This window comes from Alligator sinensis, unplaced genomic scaffold (genome assembly GCF_000455745.1).
Source record: "Alligator sinensis unplaced genomic scaffold, ASM45574v1 scaffold1224_1, whole genome shotgun sequence".
NCBI lineage: Eukaryota > Metazoa > Chordata > Crocodylia > Alligatoridae > Alligator > Alligator sinensis.
The window spans coordinates 628,543-644,194 of NW_005842626.1; the positions used below are offsets into that span (position 1 = coordinate 628,543).

A 15,652-nucleotide genomic window follows, 5' to 3' on the forward strand; every position below is an offset into this window, starting at 1 on the left:
AAGAGAAAAAGAGAGAGAAAAAAAGAGGAGAGAACCAGACACACACACACACACACACACACACAGAACCAGACATACACATGTAGATAGAAATGCACAGAACCAGACACAACCAGAGATGTACCACAGAACCAGACACACGCACACGGCTAGGCGACTGGGCTGCAGGACAAAGTCCAACCCGACAACACCCTGGGCCTGTTGCAGCCCCTGTGCTTCTCTGGGGAGCCAGCACCCAGGCTGCAGCATAACTTGCTGAGGCCCTGGCCCAGAGCCCGCCCATCAGCCAGCTGCAGAGGCAGTGCAGGAGGGAAGCTAACAACCCCAAAGTTTGCCTTAGCCCCTCTGTAGCCACCCCTCTCAGTAATGCTGTCATCTGCCCTCCCTGCGCAGCTGAGCCCACAAAGGCGCGGTGCTCCTGGCAGGGGCAATGCCAGCCTCTCCCCAGTGGAGGGGCTGGGCTCGTAGCAAGCAGGAGTGGGGCAGGTGGCAGGAGCAGTGCTGGGAGGGGTAGAGCCTCCCAGCCCAGCTAAGCCCAGCCTTGGTCCAACTGGGAAGAGGCTGGTGCTGCCCTGCTCTGGGGCCCTAACATCAGCTCTGTGCTAGTGGCTGTGCCAGCCCAAGAGCAGACGGTGGGGGAAGGGACTGAGGTAGCAGAACCCCAGCTCCTCTCCTGCGGTCTGCTCTGAGGCACACGTGCTGTCACTGCCAGCACAGAACTGATGCCGGGGCTCTGGAGCCTGGCACAGCTGTTTGTAGCCAGCCTGGGCTCTGGGCACCTGTGACAGGCAGCAGGCAGGCTGCAAATCACCTCTGTGCTGGTAGCTGCACATGTGCCTGAGTGGATGTCAGGGGAGGGGCCAGGGTTGTGCTGCCTCTGGCCCCTCCCCTGCCATCTGCTCTCAGGTGTGTGTGCAGCCACCAGCTGTATGGAACTGATGCAGGGGCTCCAGAGCAGCTATCTGCAGCCTCCTGGCTGTAGCCAGCCAAGCCTTAGCTTCTGCCAGCCATGGAGCCTGGGCTGCTTCCAGCAGGCTTGAAGCCTCTCAGGCCTCTGTTGGGAGCAGCCCAGGCTCCATGGCTGGCAGTAGCTGTCCAGAGCCTGGGCTGGTGATGCTGCACCGAGCAAAATGGCCTCATGTGCTGCGGGTTGCTGATCCCCGTTTAAAACACCCTTTACCTGTTCCCTTGCCAAGCTGATCCTGTTAATGACCCAATAAACTGAACACTAATTACTATTTGCGTTAACCAAGCCTTGGTCTTAGCGACTGGCATTTGTGCCATGTTTGTCAGCTGTTGCCTTCGCTGATTAATCCAAGAATAATATATGGGAGACAGAGGAAATACACAAAAAGTCACAGAAGTGCATGGTGTAATTCCTGTAGTCTCTCAAAGAATTAAGCACTCTCTCTTGTGGATTTAAAAAGGTATAACATGCACCACTTACCTCCAGCCTTCCAAGCTGATGCTTGTATACTACCTGAGGGCAGTCCTGTAATATGTTAGCATAGAGCTTCTGAAAATGGGGCACATTAGGTTTCACAATGTTCTGCACCTTTAACCCGTCTTCTCCAATTATCATTCTGAAGTCACCTAAATCAAAGAAAATAAACCACTTTATTCTCTTAAACCTAAGTAGCCAAAACACAAAGAAACAGAATATAATGGAAATTAAAATGTCACCAAAGTTATCTGAAACACTGTAATCTTTAAATATTTTCAAGCCACATGCACTCCCCGACGGAGTGCATCTTCTAATAATGAAATACTCTTCAGACACTTGTCAAAGACGGGACCTGGTCCTTTATCATGCTATTCTGCCAAAAGCCCAGTGTTCACATTTTGCTAACCCCTCCTCCCCCTCAAAACAAAAAAAAACACCAAACACTCTTCCTATCCCTCTAAATTAAACACCCTCAGCCCATGTCTCCAAGGTGGGAGAAAAAAAGATGCACACACCTTTAACTTGTGTAAGTTTTTCACATTTATGCAACAGTTGCAGCAAGCAATCAAGTATAGTTATAAAGCACCCCAAAAACAGCATGGGTAGAGAGATAATGCAGGACTGCTTCCATTCTGAGGGCAGAATTTGGAGCACAGATACCAGCAATCAGCATCATATTATGACTGATGTCACCTTCTCAAGCAAAAGCTGCCGGCAAAGAACCCTATCACAAAACTGCAAGGGAACAAATTTGATTCGTTTTTTTTGACTTTCTGCATTTTTAATGATCTGCACTTTTTTATTTCATGACTAAAGTAACCTCCCCTAAGGTGCAACTTGCAAGAAAAGATGTGGCCACATAACATGCATGCCACAGAATACTACTACAAAGTAATCTACGTGTATTTTGCTCCACAATAAATTTGCTTTTTAATAAGCAGCAATGGACCAATGTATTGGTACACCTCTAGAAGATTAGTTAATGATCTTTTAAATAGCATATTTTAGTAAGTCCCTTTAGCAGGAGTTTTTATAATTTTTTCATGTTTCATTATTTGAGAAGGCTAAAATTTACGGGATAAAAAAAATCTTCAATTAAGGAGAAAGTTTAGGAGCTCAACTGTTTATGCTTTTATTCTTTTCCACCTGCCTAATCATCTGTAAGACAGACAAAAGTTACTCAGTTTTTGCCTAAAGCAAGGTGTCTATCAATTTCAATAAGGACTTTAGGATCTGGACCCACCACATTAGGTTATGACATTAGTTAGACTCTAACAAGTTCTTCAACAGTGTACACAGTTATTGTCTGGACTGTCAGCTGCTACTTTTGGCAAGTGTTCTAGAATTTACATGGTAAGACAATTAGTTTCCTCCATTCTCTCTCAGCCTGAGAAGGAACATTATCCACGCACAAAGGCTGACTCACCATTCTGTACAAGTCAAGCAAAACTCATCGCTAGCAAGAATCATCATTCTGATTCACTGGCTAATTTAGGATCATAGGAAGTCTCAAACACTGGAAAAACTACAGATGGAGGGGCTGGGGGAGGGGAATGGATCAGCTAAGATAGAGCTGTCAAATTCATTTTGTGACCTGGGCCAGATTCAAACCATGGGGCTCCTTCCGGACTGGACCCAGCACAGGGCATGAGGAAGTGTGGGTAACAGTTCTGGTTCCAACCTGGAGCACATAGAAGCAGCTCTGGTGGCCACATCAGCAGCTCCAGCTCTGACCCAGGACATGTAATAGCAGCTCCAGCCCCTGCTGTGAGCCCTGTACTGAAGCCAGAGCTGCTGCTGCTGCACACCCTATGCTGCAGTGGCAGCTCAAGCTTGGGAATTGCAGCTGGGGCCAGTGCTGGGGAGATAGGATCATAGCAGTATTGACAGGCAAAGTGGCCAGAGGGTGACCAGAGGTGGGTCAGCCACTGTTCATCCATGTCTACTGGGGCCCAAGGGTCCTGGATTCTTAAGTAGGCCAGTCTTCCCGGCCATGCCTTGCAACTTCTAGTGGCCTGCTGGTAGTCCAACAGGCTGGACAGAGCACCTCCATGGGCTAAATCCAGCCTAAAGGCCATATGTTTGACACCCCAGGGCTAAGACACAAATCAGATTCACCCTTTCCCAGTGGAGAAAAGAACCTAGTTTATTTTCAAGCCCTTGAAACACTGAAAACAGAATTTTCAGTTCAGGACACCTCAATATGAAAATGAGGTCATTTTCCTATTATCTAAGGCAAATTTTTTCAAGTTTGCAGGCCAGGTAGTCTTGAGAAACAGTTTTGTGTACCTACAAAAAGGAACATTACTTTTAGAAGTTTTACAGAAAAAGTATCGTTTTTGTGGTCTGCAAGCATAAAGTGGCTATCACAGCTTTATCAGAAAGCCATTCATAGAATCACAGAAAATTAGGGTTGGAAGGGCCCTCAGAAGGTCATCTAGTCCAACCCCCTGCTCAAAGCAGGACTGTCCCCAACAAGATCATTCCAGACAGGGCTTTGTCAAGCTGGGCCTTAAAAACCTCGAAGGACAGAGATGCCATCATATCTCTAGGTAACTTGTTCCACTGCTTCACCTCCCTCCTAGTAAGAAAGATTTTTTCCTAATATTCAATCTAAACTTCCCTTGCTGCAACTTGAGACCATTGCTCCTTGTTCTGTCATCTGTCACCACTGAGAACAGTCTAGGCTTCCTTCTCTTTGGAACCACCCTTCAGGTGGCTGAAGGACGCTATCAAATCCCCTGCTCAGTCTTCTCTTATGCAGACTAAATGCCTAAGTACAGACATTCAAAAAGCCCAAGCCCGAATTGATTCAATCTTTGCAGGTTAGTTTAACCTGCATAGGTTGAACTGACAAGCAAACAAAGACATTCACTTTTGATTCCGGAAACGCAGTCACATGCCTGCAGTGGCTCAAGTTAGAAGCTGGGGAGTACTAGAGCCCTCCCTTTCCTTTGGCAGTGGCCAGAAGGCTAGAGGGAAGCTGAGCTCAGGGGGCCGTGGCCAGGCTGAGTATGATTGAGGAGGGACTTAAACCCCACCCTGGCCTGCATCATCCCCAGCTGAGGTCTGCCTGGAGGAGGAGGGGGGCAGCAGCCCTTGCCAAGCATCCCCAGCACCCCCACCCCTGTTCACTGCAGGAGCGCTGAAGCTTTCCCCTTCCCTGGGTGGGTACTATTAAATTTGTTTGGAATGAGAGACTTCACTGTGCACAGGACTTGGAAATGTTGTTTAATGCTGGACTTAGACACTGGAGGCTGCTTGAACTTAGAGCTGTTGAGGATTGTGAAATCTGTTCCAGGGCTCAGTCACTTAAACTTGCCAAACTGGTTTTGCAAGGGAGGGAGTACAGATGAAGTTGGAATTCAGGACTTGACTTCTTTTTGGATTGACTTGATATGGTAGGCTTGATGAGATAAGAGCACTGGAACTAGAAAAGTGGACAATAAGAAAAAGAGCTCCAGATTTTTGGAGTAAGAATATATTCTGTCGACCAGGTGTGTTTGTACAATTTTGTGACCCGCGGTCCTCTCAGAGTCTGAGTATATAAACCTTGGGTGAATAAAAAGACAAAAGAAACAAATCATTCTGGAAGGTTACTATTGACACACAAAGCTTTAACTAAAGAGACGCAAGAAAAGGAAAAGCTGTTAAAGACAGTGAAAGAAGAATCGAAGAAGCTGGAGCACCACGGCTTGCTCAAGCAGTACCCACGAGCAGCCAGGCAGACCCTGGCTGGGGTCCTATGCCAGTGGGAATGGGGACAGGGGGGGGATTAAACCCCTCCCTTCCCCTCAAGCTACTGGGTTTCCCACCCCTGCTCCCTTCTCAGCCAGCCAGAGCAGTGATAGTACTCTGGCTAGGGAGGAGAGGGTTGGGGCCAAACTTGCTCTGCTGGAGCAGACAGCCCAGCCTAGTCCAGCCCAGGGTTGCAAAGCATCCTGGGATGTTGGGGGACTGCAAGTTAACTTAAACCAGGAAGGGGTCTAAGACAGAAGTTCTGTAAACCGGTATGACCTAAATCAGTTAAGTCTAATACTACATTCAGCCAGGTTTATCTTAAACCAGTTTCAGCCATTTTGAAAGAGGTTTATTTGGACTGAACTTCTGTTTTGTTACATGTTTAAACCAGTTTATGATCGTTTAAACCAGTTTGTGTGTAACTTCTGTTCTATAAGCCCAGTTCCCCCAGTATCTCCTCATAGTCATATGCCCTAGCCCCCCAAACCATTTTCATTGCTAGTACTAAAAATGAAAATTTTATATAGAAATTAGACCCCCTTTGCTTAATTGCATTATAATATACACAAGTGATCTTACATTAATTTTATATTTATTTTTTCCCTTTGGATTGAGTTATACTTTTCAATTTATCTCCCTTGGAACCAAAATCTCACAAAGTTACCAGAGCATGAAATGTTGGCACACGTAATGGGACAGTGATTCTTTCAACTGAAATCAATACCAAAACTGTCACCAAATTCACATGCAGAATCAGGCCACATTAAAGATTTAATAGTCTCACCAAGGCCTACTTACTCTTGAGTTTATGGCTCAGACTTCCTACTATCCCTAGCAACGTACATGAATTACTACAGCTCCACCTACAATATATGAGACTCCCCCAAACACAGGCTTTACTCCTCAAAGGAGGTTATAAACGTATACACTAACCAGAGTAGGAAAGTCCTGCAATCTGCATATAGAGATCTTCTTCACAGAAACTTTCTGGCAACATGAGAAAGGCTGCTGTGACTGCACTCTTCAAATTGCTAACAAGGGCAGCTTGTAGCTTGCCATTCTCATTTTGGGTCAGAATTTTTACCTGGGGGGGGAAAAACAAACAAACAAACAAACAAGAGCATTCAAAAGCAAGATTTCATGAAGCAACTTCTGTTGAAGACAGAACTATTGAAAAGTATCACTCCAGCCAAAGGAAAATATAAATATAAAGTTAATGGTAAGAGATCATTTATGCATAATACAGTGCAATTAAGCCAAAAGGGTCTAATATCTGTATTAAATCCCCATTTTTAGTGCCAGGTTATAATTACAAGACTGTTATAAATAAAAAGTATCAGATCCTCTTTAGCTTCTGTGTGGCTCTTTCCTTTTCCTTGATTTAGAAAAAAAGCAGGTTAGTTAAAATAATAATTCTACCTGCATCAAAAGGAAAATATCATATCTGATTAGCAGGGATCTGGGTTTTCTGTTTGCCATGGGAAAACATGGATTTTTTCCTTTAAAGGAGAAAAATGTGGGAAACTATGGGCTCCCCCTTGCAGGCTGACAGAGTTCCAACCTGCAAGGGGCTGCTTGGGACTGAGGAGAGTGGGAGGAGGGTGATAAGAGGCAGAGGGTAGCATGGTTATGTGTATGCATGCACACATGCAAATGGCTGGTAACAGAGCCCCAGGCAGCATGGTGGACAGCAGCTCCCACAGCTGCCTGCAGGTAAGTCTATAGGAGGGGGGCCATAGGGGGTGTGTGTGCGTGTGTGTGTGTGTGTGTGGTGGAGGAGTGGTGACACACACAACTTGGGAAATGGAGGTGGCGGCTCACACTAAGCCCACGTGGTGAGGGAGGGAGCAGGGCAGGTTTAGTGGCTGAGGGTGCTGTGTGGTGCCTAGGGCTAGAATGTGCAACTGCAAGGGCCTTGGCCAGGGAGTGGCACAGAGCCACAGGCAGCTTGTCTGTGGGGGAAGGGGAAGGAGAGGGAAGGAGCATGAAGTCTGCTCCTCACCACTGTGTACACTCCTGGGGAAGGGTTGAGCACCAGTGTCAATGTGCTGGGTGGACATGGAGGGGGTAGGGGGTACATGCCCCCCAAGATTTCTGCACTCTCAGTGGGGCACAGGCTGTCATCAGTGGTAGGAACTACCTCTGTAGCTCAGTAGGCAGAAGCCAGCACAGGAGGGTGGAGGTGGGCAGTGAGACTCATTGCAGGGCTCACGGCAATGGTTGCATCAGCCACACTGTGAAGGTAACGTACCCTCTGCTTGCCACCACAGTGGGGGTGGCTTCTGCCTCCCCACTGCAGTGGTGGGCAGGGGAAGCTTCACCATGGTGGCACAGCTGTTGTGGGGCTTGCTGTGGCAGCAGCAGCAACGAATCCCAGCATCCAACTCTGCCTTCCGTGCCGGGGCCTGCCTGCTGGGCTGCAGAGGTGGCTTCTACCTAGTGCCGGTCCAGCTTGGCTACAGCACTGTGCCCCACTGTGGGAAAGAAATCTGAGGGTGGAGCATGTGCCCTCCCAGGCTCTCATAACACATTGCCTGTGGCATCACCTATGCTCGAGCACCCCTACTACCCCACACCCCCACCCCATACTGGGGGGCAGGGAGCTGTGGGTTGGGAATAGTGGGCACCTCCAGCTTACTGCCTCCTCCCTCTGCCCCACCCCAGCTGAGGTGGGGCCTGCCCTGCGGTGGTGTGACATTCCCCCCATACTTTGGTGCCCTGGGCAGTTGCCTTCACTGCCTACTCCTAAGGCCAGCTACGCCTGCAAATTATGCTGGCAGGGCTGGCAGTGGAAGGGCAGAGGCGTGTGGGTCACACTGGAAGACCTGGGGGGAGCTATGGCTTGGGAGCGAGAGGTACTGGCATATCAGGGCTGCTCAATGCCACAAAGCAGCAGGACAGGACAGCCTCAGTTGGACCCACATCCTGATGAGAAGGGGCAGGGGGAGCTCTGATTTTCAAAGATAAACAAACCAAAATAAAACCCCAAAATATATAGGTATTTAGAATTTTTTAAATTATAATGATTGAGGCACTGGGGATGCATCTACATGCGCTTTAATGTGCTTTTCCTAACACATTAAAAAAGTGGTACTTTCACTACTGCGCATTAGGGAAGCCTAGTGCACATTTATTTAGTGCCTCATGTTGGAGGTACGAAATAGATGTGCATTAGGCTGCCCTAACGTGCAGTAGCGAAAGTGCATGCTTTTGAAGTGACGCTTAATGTGCAGTAGCCTATTTGCACAGATTTTTTACACAACACTTTAATGCATAGTAAAATAGGTTACTGAGCATTAAAGCATACATGTAGATGCACCCTGGTAATACACACACAAAATTTGATACATACACAGGCAACCCCCACTTAATGCTCTTAATTGGTTCTGGGAAAACCAAGCGTTAAGCAGAACCATGTTAAGCGAAACTCATTTCCCCATAGGCATTAATGTAAATAGAAATAATTGGTGACTGCTGCTTACCGTAGCTTCTCACCACCGCCGCTGCCTCTCCCCACCTCTCCGCCTGCCTGCTGGCTGCTCCATGTACCAGCCCACAGCTCGCACTCCTGCCGGCTCCGGCACTACGGGGCCCCATACTCACTGCTTTTCTCCACTTCTCCAGCCCCATGTGCCATCCCGTGGCCCATGCTCCTGCCGGCTCCGGCACCCTGGCAGGTGCCCCGCACTCACGCCTGCCCCTCCACTTGCTGTTTCTTGCCCCTGCCGCTTCTCCCCACCCCCACCCTGCTCCTGCTGCCCTGCCCTGGGTCCCTGCTGGAGGCCACCTACTCGCTGCCACTCACCGTTTCTTGCCGCTGCTGCTGCTTCACTGAGCACTATAGTGAAACTGGCTCAGCGCTAATTGAAATTAGGCATTAATTTTAAATGAGCGCTATAGCGCTAAGTGAAACCACGTTAAAGTGGGGGTTGCCTATAGAATTTTAAATTGTAAATATATCGGATATATTTATATGCATGTATGCATATCTGATATATTTACAATTTTAAAGCAATTTGTATATGGCATTTCATTTTAATATCACGGAAAAACACGAGTCTTGGATTCTTTATCGTAAAATTTTGGATTTTTTTTAAATCATAGAAAGCCAGGATCCCTGCTGAATAGGAAAGAAATAAAAAGCAGACTACCACCCAATAGTAACATATAGGAGGCAGGCAGGAAGGATGGCTTGAGATAAAAATTCTCTTTGTAGAAAGCCAACAGGATCTTCAATCTACATTTTTTCCCTTTACAGGCTCCTTTGATGCTGCTCTAACACATGCATGAAGCAGACCTTTACACACATTAGCTCCCTTCCTAGATAAACACAGCCCTGCTTCCGTATGTTTGCTTTTCCTATGAATTGACAATTGAAAAACATGGGAAAATTCCTCTTTTTAGTACTAACCTATAATTGTAAGACTTCTATAAATCAGGGGTATTTGACCTCCTGGCCCACGGGCCAAATCCAGCCATCCCACACCCTCTTCCCCCTTTGTGACCAGGTTGGGGTCAGGCTGGCTGCCTCCCCCACCTCCCTCTACACCCCTGCACATAGGGCTCATCAGCTGGATCTGGCCTGTAGACTGACTGGGTCCCACTCATCCAGCCTGTGGGACAAAAAGGTTGAGTACCACTGCTATAAAATGAAAACTATTATTTCTTTAGCTTCTGCTAAAGCACAGAGCACTGAAGTGAACTACTTCTACAAACTTAAGCAAAGTTCATTTTTAGGAAGCACTTGAGTACTGTTACAGTACATGGAATCAATAGTTAAGACAACTAACTCTCAGCAGACACTGTAGTTATTGGAAATATAAAACAGATGTTTAAGGGTGTTTAAAAAAAACACCTTTTCAAAAACTATTAAATAGCTCATGTTCCACAAGAAACTGGTGACTGAGGCAGATATATTATTAGAGCATTTGGAGGAGCCAAAATTTTCAAAAGATAGTAAAATGGTGTGTACTTGCAAAAATTCATATTATACACATGGTATATATGCAAAAATATAGAATTCATATTTTTATTATATCCTTACCATGAAGCTTAGTGTACAAATTTCTCAGCTTTGTAAAAAAGAAAATAACTTGATATGATCTAAGTATAATGTTCCCCCTGATTTCTCTTGATTCAGGGAAATGTTTTATATTTTACAGAGGGAAAACCTTTCATTCTAAGGACTTACAGACCAGAATAGAATGTCAAACAAGTGGTGGACCTGCCACCACCAAAAGAAAAAAACTTTACCAAAAATAATTGGAAGGTTAATAAACAGAAGGTTTGCTAATAACTTGTGTAAGTGACATTGTTTCAAGTTCCAATTGCCTAATAGGTGATTAACTCTATATATTCTGGCTCTACATGTGGATGGATACAAGGAGAGAGGGTTCAAGTCTTCAGCTACATACCTATAGTGGAACAATGGAATTAAATACAAAGTCTTTAGCTTGCTAGAACTCTCATTAACTTAATAAAAAGGATTTGGACCAATACTTCTTCCTGCTTATTAAAAACACATGCATGAAAAGGTCTCTGGCTACTTATTGTTAAGAGCATTTAAATGTAGAGTGCCAAAATGTTTTGTACATTTTAGTGCACAACTTCCTCTGAGGTAAATAAGGGATTCATAGCATGGCCAAGCTATACCCATTGTAAGCAGAATAGACCAAAAGCTCCAGCAAAAAAGTTAAAAATATAATACATTTATTGGAGAGGATGAGGGTTCAAAATGAAAGAAACCTTTAAAAAAAAAATCCAGGTTCAGGTAAACACTTAACCGTTTAAGCTTCCTGCTACTGATTTTTTTTACACTAATAAAGGCAACTTCTCACACTTTTTCCTGAGTTTTGAAATTAGCTCTCTCTCCCACTTAACTCAGACTAGCTGCCACCTAGAGGTCTAACAGAATGCTTAAGTATACATTTAAGAAACGTTTCATACAATGCTGACCTGCAGAGAGGCTATCCAAGCATCCCTGATGTAACACAGTCCATATCACTGAACGGAGGTGTGGTAATAATACAATGAGATAGATTATATTGGTATGGAAAAGCAGCTTTCTTTCTGAAAAATATCAGTTTCTTAGCTACACTAAATTACAACTAATCCTGAAATGTATGTCATAATTAATACCATACTATCCTTTTACAAATACTCAAGTACAATCCAGCTATTTAAAACATGATCTGACCAAGATGCTACAAATGCTATGCCCAGATTTAGCTAAAATGTGGTAGTCTATCTAGTAACTTCTACTTTATTTCCTATTTGAAAGGCTGTGCTCCAGCAGAACGGTATCCCCTAGTCCATGGATGAACAGTTAAGTACTGCCTTAGAGAGAGTGTGATCACCTGAAAATTAACCCTACTTTCTATAAGCAGACAAATTTTAAGTTGGTCTAATAAAAGATATCAGATTCACCTAAAGAACCTTGTCCACCTATATCCTTAGACCAACACAACTACAACCTACACCCCTACTACCTTCTATGGCATCTGATTTTTTTCTTTTCTGTATTTCCATATTTAAAGTACAAGGCACTAAACAAATCAATGTAGTTACCGGCTTTTGTAGGCGTCCAGCAACATAGAGAGTTTTCCAGTGAAGCAAATCTTCAATCAAGAACTTTGTGCCAATTACACCATATTTTATCATCTGAAAAAGCAAAGGAGTAGACCTCAAACAATTGAACATTATATGCTGGCTGCATTACATTAAAGGTTATTTGGTAATGTAGTCATTAATTCCTGGAAAATAAAACTAAAATAAAATATGAAGTTCACAAAAATTAAAGGCTTTCCTCATCACTGAAATAGTTTCATTTTTAGTTCTCTAGAACTGCACCAAGAGGTTTAACATAAAGAGTTGTTTTCCAATGTCTAGTCATAGCACAAAAAAATTCCTGTGCTGGCACTGTAGACAAATGCCTAGCTGAGCACGGCTTCTACTTTCTCCATAAAACTGTCCCACCAAGTTGTGGCAGCAAAGGTCAGACAGCAGGGAAAAGCCCATAGCCAAATATCAGTAACATTGTAATAGGAATTCTATCCAATCAATTATTTGACAGCTAAAATTAACTGTAAACAAACTACTTTTTCTTTAGAATGGTGCTTGGAATCGGAAAGATTTTTGCTGTTACACCACAACACAGTAAGGAAATTAAGGGGTCTATGACCATGTTTGTAAAAATGAGAATGGAGGCACATTTGAAAGGAGGAAATCAGAATTCATTACTATTTGTAAAACAATACAGGATTCTTTAAAGGAAGTTGCTATTAAATTTAAGTACTGTAACAGTCAGAAACAAAAATAATGAAGTCCTATTGATGGTTCTGTGCACCTGCAATTTAAGGTCCACATATATTTGCATTTGGTAGAATCTTTCAAAAGAGCACACATTCAAAATATAACCTACTGTTAAAATAAGAAATACTACCAGGACTGGCATTCCCTCAGAAGTGCCAAATGACAAAACCTGAAGTGTCAGTGGCTGCCACATTTACAGAGTCCAAACAAAGAAATTAATAGTCAATTTAATAAATTTTCTAATACCTATACAGCAGGGATGGCAAACTCAATTGGTCCATTGGTAGCAACCTACCTAAAATGCAGCAGTTTGCAACCCAGTGGTGCCTTTAATCTCGCTCTTTTTGCCACACACCCTCCACCCCATTGCTGCTGAGTAGCCAAGAGGCAATTAATGCTGTGGTTTTTGCCTTAGCCACTCAGCAGCAGAGGGGCAGGGGCAGGGCTTCTGCTGTGATTTACATAGGTCCATGGGCTACACCCCTTGCAGGTTAACCTGCTCTGGCCACAGCTGACTCCACCCATGATGCTGACAGGTAAGCTGGAAGTTCAGCTCTTACTGGGGTAAGAAGCTTTGCCACCATGGACAGAGAAGCATTAAAACAGCTAGCAGTCAGGAGGTTAATGTGGATGCAAGTCCTCTCATCAGCCTCATGCTGCTGCAAGGGGAGGTATTGGTGCAGCCTCTACTGCAGCTACTCCTGCTCATCCCTATCATCAAGTATCACCAGTTTCCATTGCCACCTATACTGGGGAATGGTAATACTTGTAGCAGCTGCAAGAGGTGCTTGCTGACGCGTCTTTCTGCAGCCATGTTACCTGTGAGGTTGACAAGGGGATGCAAACTCTATAAGATGGTGTCTCCTGTGGCAGGCCAGTAGGGGGCGCTCCTGTGTTGAACCGCCCACCTCACAGCACGCAACCACCTTCCAGGCTCCGAGTGCCCTCCCTGGGGTGCCTCACATCCGGCCGACCCCTTCCCTGGAGCACACCCGCTAGCCTGGGGTTCCCACTGCCACCATCCAAGGCTCTGGACTCAATTCTGGCTCTGCGCACCTTGGAAAACACAGGCCTGATCGTCCAATGGGTACTAGACCCAATACCAGCACTTGGGACACTTCCCCAAGTCAGGGGCTTATTAGGGAAGCCTCCCTTAGTCCACTGACCTAAGGGGCCTCCTAGGCATAATTTAGACCCACCCCTCAATAAGTCTCCCACACCGGTCACAACGAGAACTTTATTGATTACAGGGGGTAGGGCGGAAACAGAGTAAAAGGTAGAGCAATATCAGAGGAATCCCATAGAGCAAACCAGTGTGACTGAGGTAGCTGTTTGAACACGCATCTGAGTTACTGTAAGCTAAATATCTAGTCTGATCTCGAGTAGCTTACTCACATGCATCATCCAGAGGTGGTTGGAGTTTCCCTCTGGAGGCAGGTCACTCTGAGCAAGCGGTTATGAAGAGAGAGCTTCCCCCCCTCAGGTGACCAGAGCATCTGCCTCCAAGGCACCAGACTTTTGTCATGTAGATCCCCGCCCTGAGGAATTCAACCCCAGCCTCTCACGCTAGCACAGACAGATTTCTGGAGAGGGGCACAGACGGTGGCCTTTCTGCCACACTTCTCGCCCCCCCCCCCCCGCTCTTTATAAGCCCGGACACAGGGCCTCTCAGGGCCGTGGGTCCGGGCGTGTCAGGTCAGGGAGTTCCCACGGGATGCCAGAAGAAGAGGGAAAAAAAAGAAAACCTGAAACATGGAACGAGTTATAACAATAACATACAGAAACCATAAAACTTGATGGGCAGTCTTACACTAGTGATCTCTTCACTAGTCCTAAGCCCAGAGGACCCACTACCCAGTGTCCTTTTGTGACAAGGCATCTGCTATCACATTCTGGCTTCCCTTGATGTGCTCCACAGTGAAGTTGAACTCTTGAAGCTGCCAGGCCCATCGCTGCAGCTTGGCATTAAGTGTTTTGCATGGTCTGCAACCACTGCAGTGGGGCATGGTCCGACAGGACGGTGAACTGTTGTCCCCATAAATAGGGCTTCAGCTTGCTCAGTGCCCAGACGATTGCCAAGCACTCCTTCTCGATGGATGACAGGTTCCGCTCCCGAGGGATTAACTTCCAGCTGAGGTACACCATGGGTTGCCGTGTCTCTTGGTGCTCCTGTAAGAGTATAGCTCCTAGTCCTGCGTCGGAGGCATCCGTTGTCACATAGAAGGGTTTATCATAGAGCAGTGCCTTCAGGATTGGTTGTTTGACCAGGGCAGCCTTGAGGGTGTCAAATGCTTCCTGGCACCCCTGCTTCCAAACCACCAGGTCCGGGCTGCCCTTCTTGGTCAGCTTGTGCAGTAGGGCGGCGGATGCCCCAAACCCAGGGACAAATCTTCGGTAGTAACCCGCCAGGCCCAGGAAGGCTCTGACTCGCTTCTTGGTTTGTGGAGGCGGCCAGTATTTGATGGTCTCGATCTTGTCCCACAAGGGAGCAATATGACCTCCACCCACACGATGACCCAAGTAGACTACCTCAGATAGTGCCCACTGGCACTTTTTGGCTTTCACAGTAAGACCAGCTTGCTTGATCTTACCTAACACGGTGGTCAGGTGAATCAGGTGCGACTCAAAATCCTGACTGAAGATGGCGATGTCATCAACGTAAGCCATGGCAAACTGCTCACATCCTTGCAACAGATTATTAATCAGTCTCTGGAAAGAGGCGGGAGAGTTGCGCATACCGAAAGGTAAAACTGTGAACTCATATAGCCCTATAGGTGTGGTAAAGGCAGACTTGGCTATGGCATCCGGGTCCAGTGCCATCTGCCAAAATCCTTTAGACAGATCGAGAGTAGAGATCACCTTGGCTGGGCCCAGGCGATCCAGCAAAGTGTCCATCCTGGGCATAGGGTACGCATCAGGGGCGGTAATAGCATTAAGCTTCCTGTAGTCCACACAGAACCGGATAGTCCCATCCTGCTTCCGGACGAGTACCACCGGTCTGGCCCAGGGACTCATAGATGTTAGGGTCAGAAGGGACCTCAATAGATCATCGAGTCCGACCCCCTGCATAGGCAGGGAAGAGGGCTGGGTCTAGATGACCCCAGCTAGATGCGTATCTAACCTACTCTTGAACAACCCCAGGGGAGGGGGGAGCAA

The 15,652-nt window shown here is 46.2% G+C and overlaps 1 protein-coding gene across 8 annotated transcripts in view; it reads right to left on the reverse strand.

The window, feature by feature from the left end:
• Nucleotides 1-15,652, reverse strand: part of TAMM41 (TAM41 mitochondrial translocator assembly and maintenance homolog) — a 60,577-nt gene that overhangs the window by 27,482 nt on the left and 17,443 nt on the right. For all 8 annotated transcript variants that reach the window (XM_025215148.1, XM_025215151.1, XM_025215150.1 and 5 more), the window contains exons 3-5: nt 11,753-11,845; nt 6,119-6,269; nt 1,448-1,593 (exon numbers count right to left, since the gene is read on the reverse strand). In XM_025215148.1, coding sequence (XP_025070933.1) covers nt 1,448-1,593; nt 6,119-6,269; nt 11,753-11,845 — 390 coding nt within the window. The remainder of the gene's footprint in view (nt 1-1,447; nt 1,594-6,118; nt 6,270-11,752; nt 11,846-15,652) is intronic.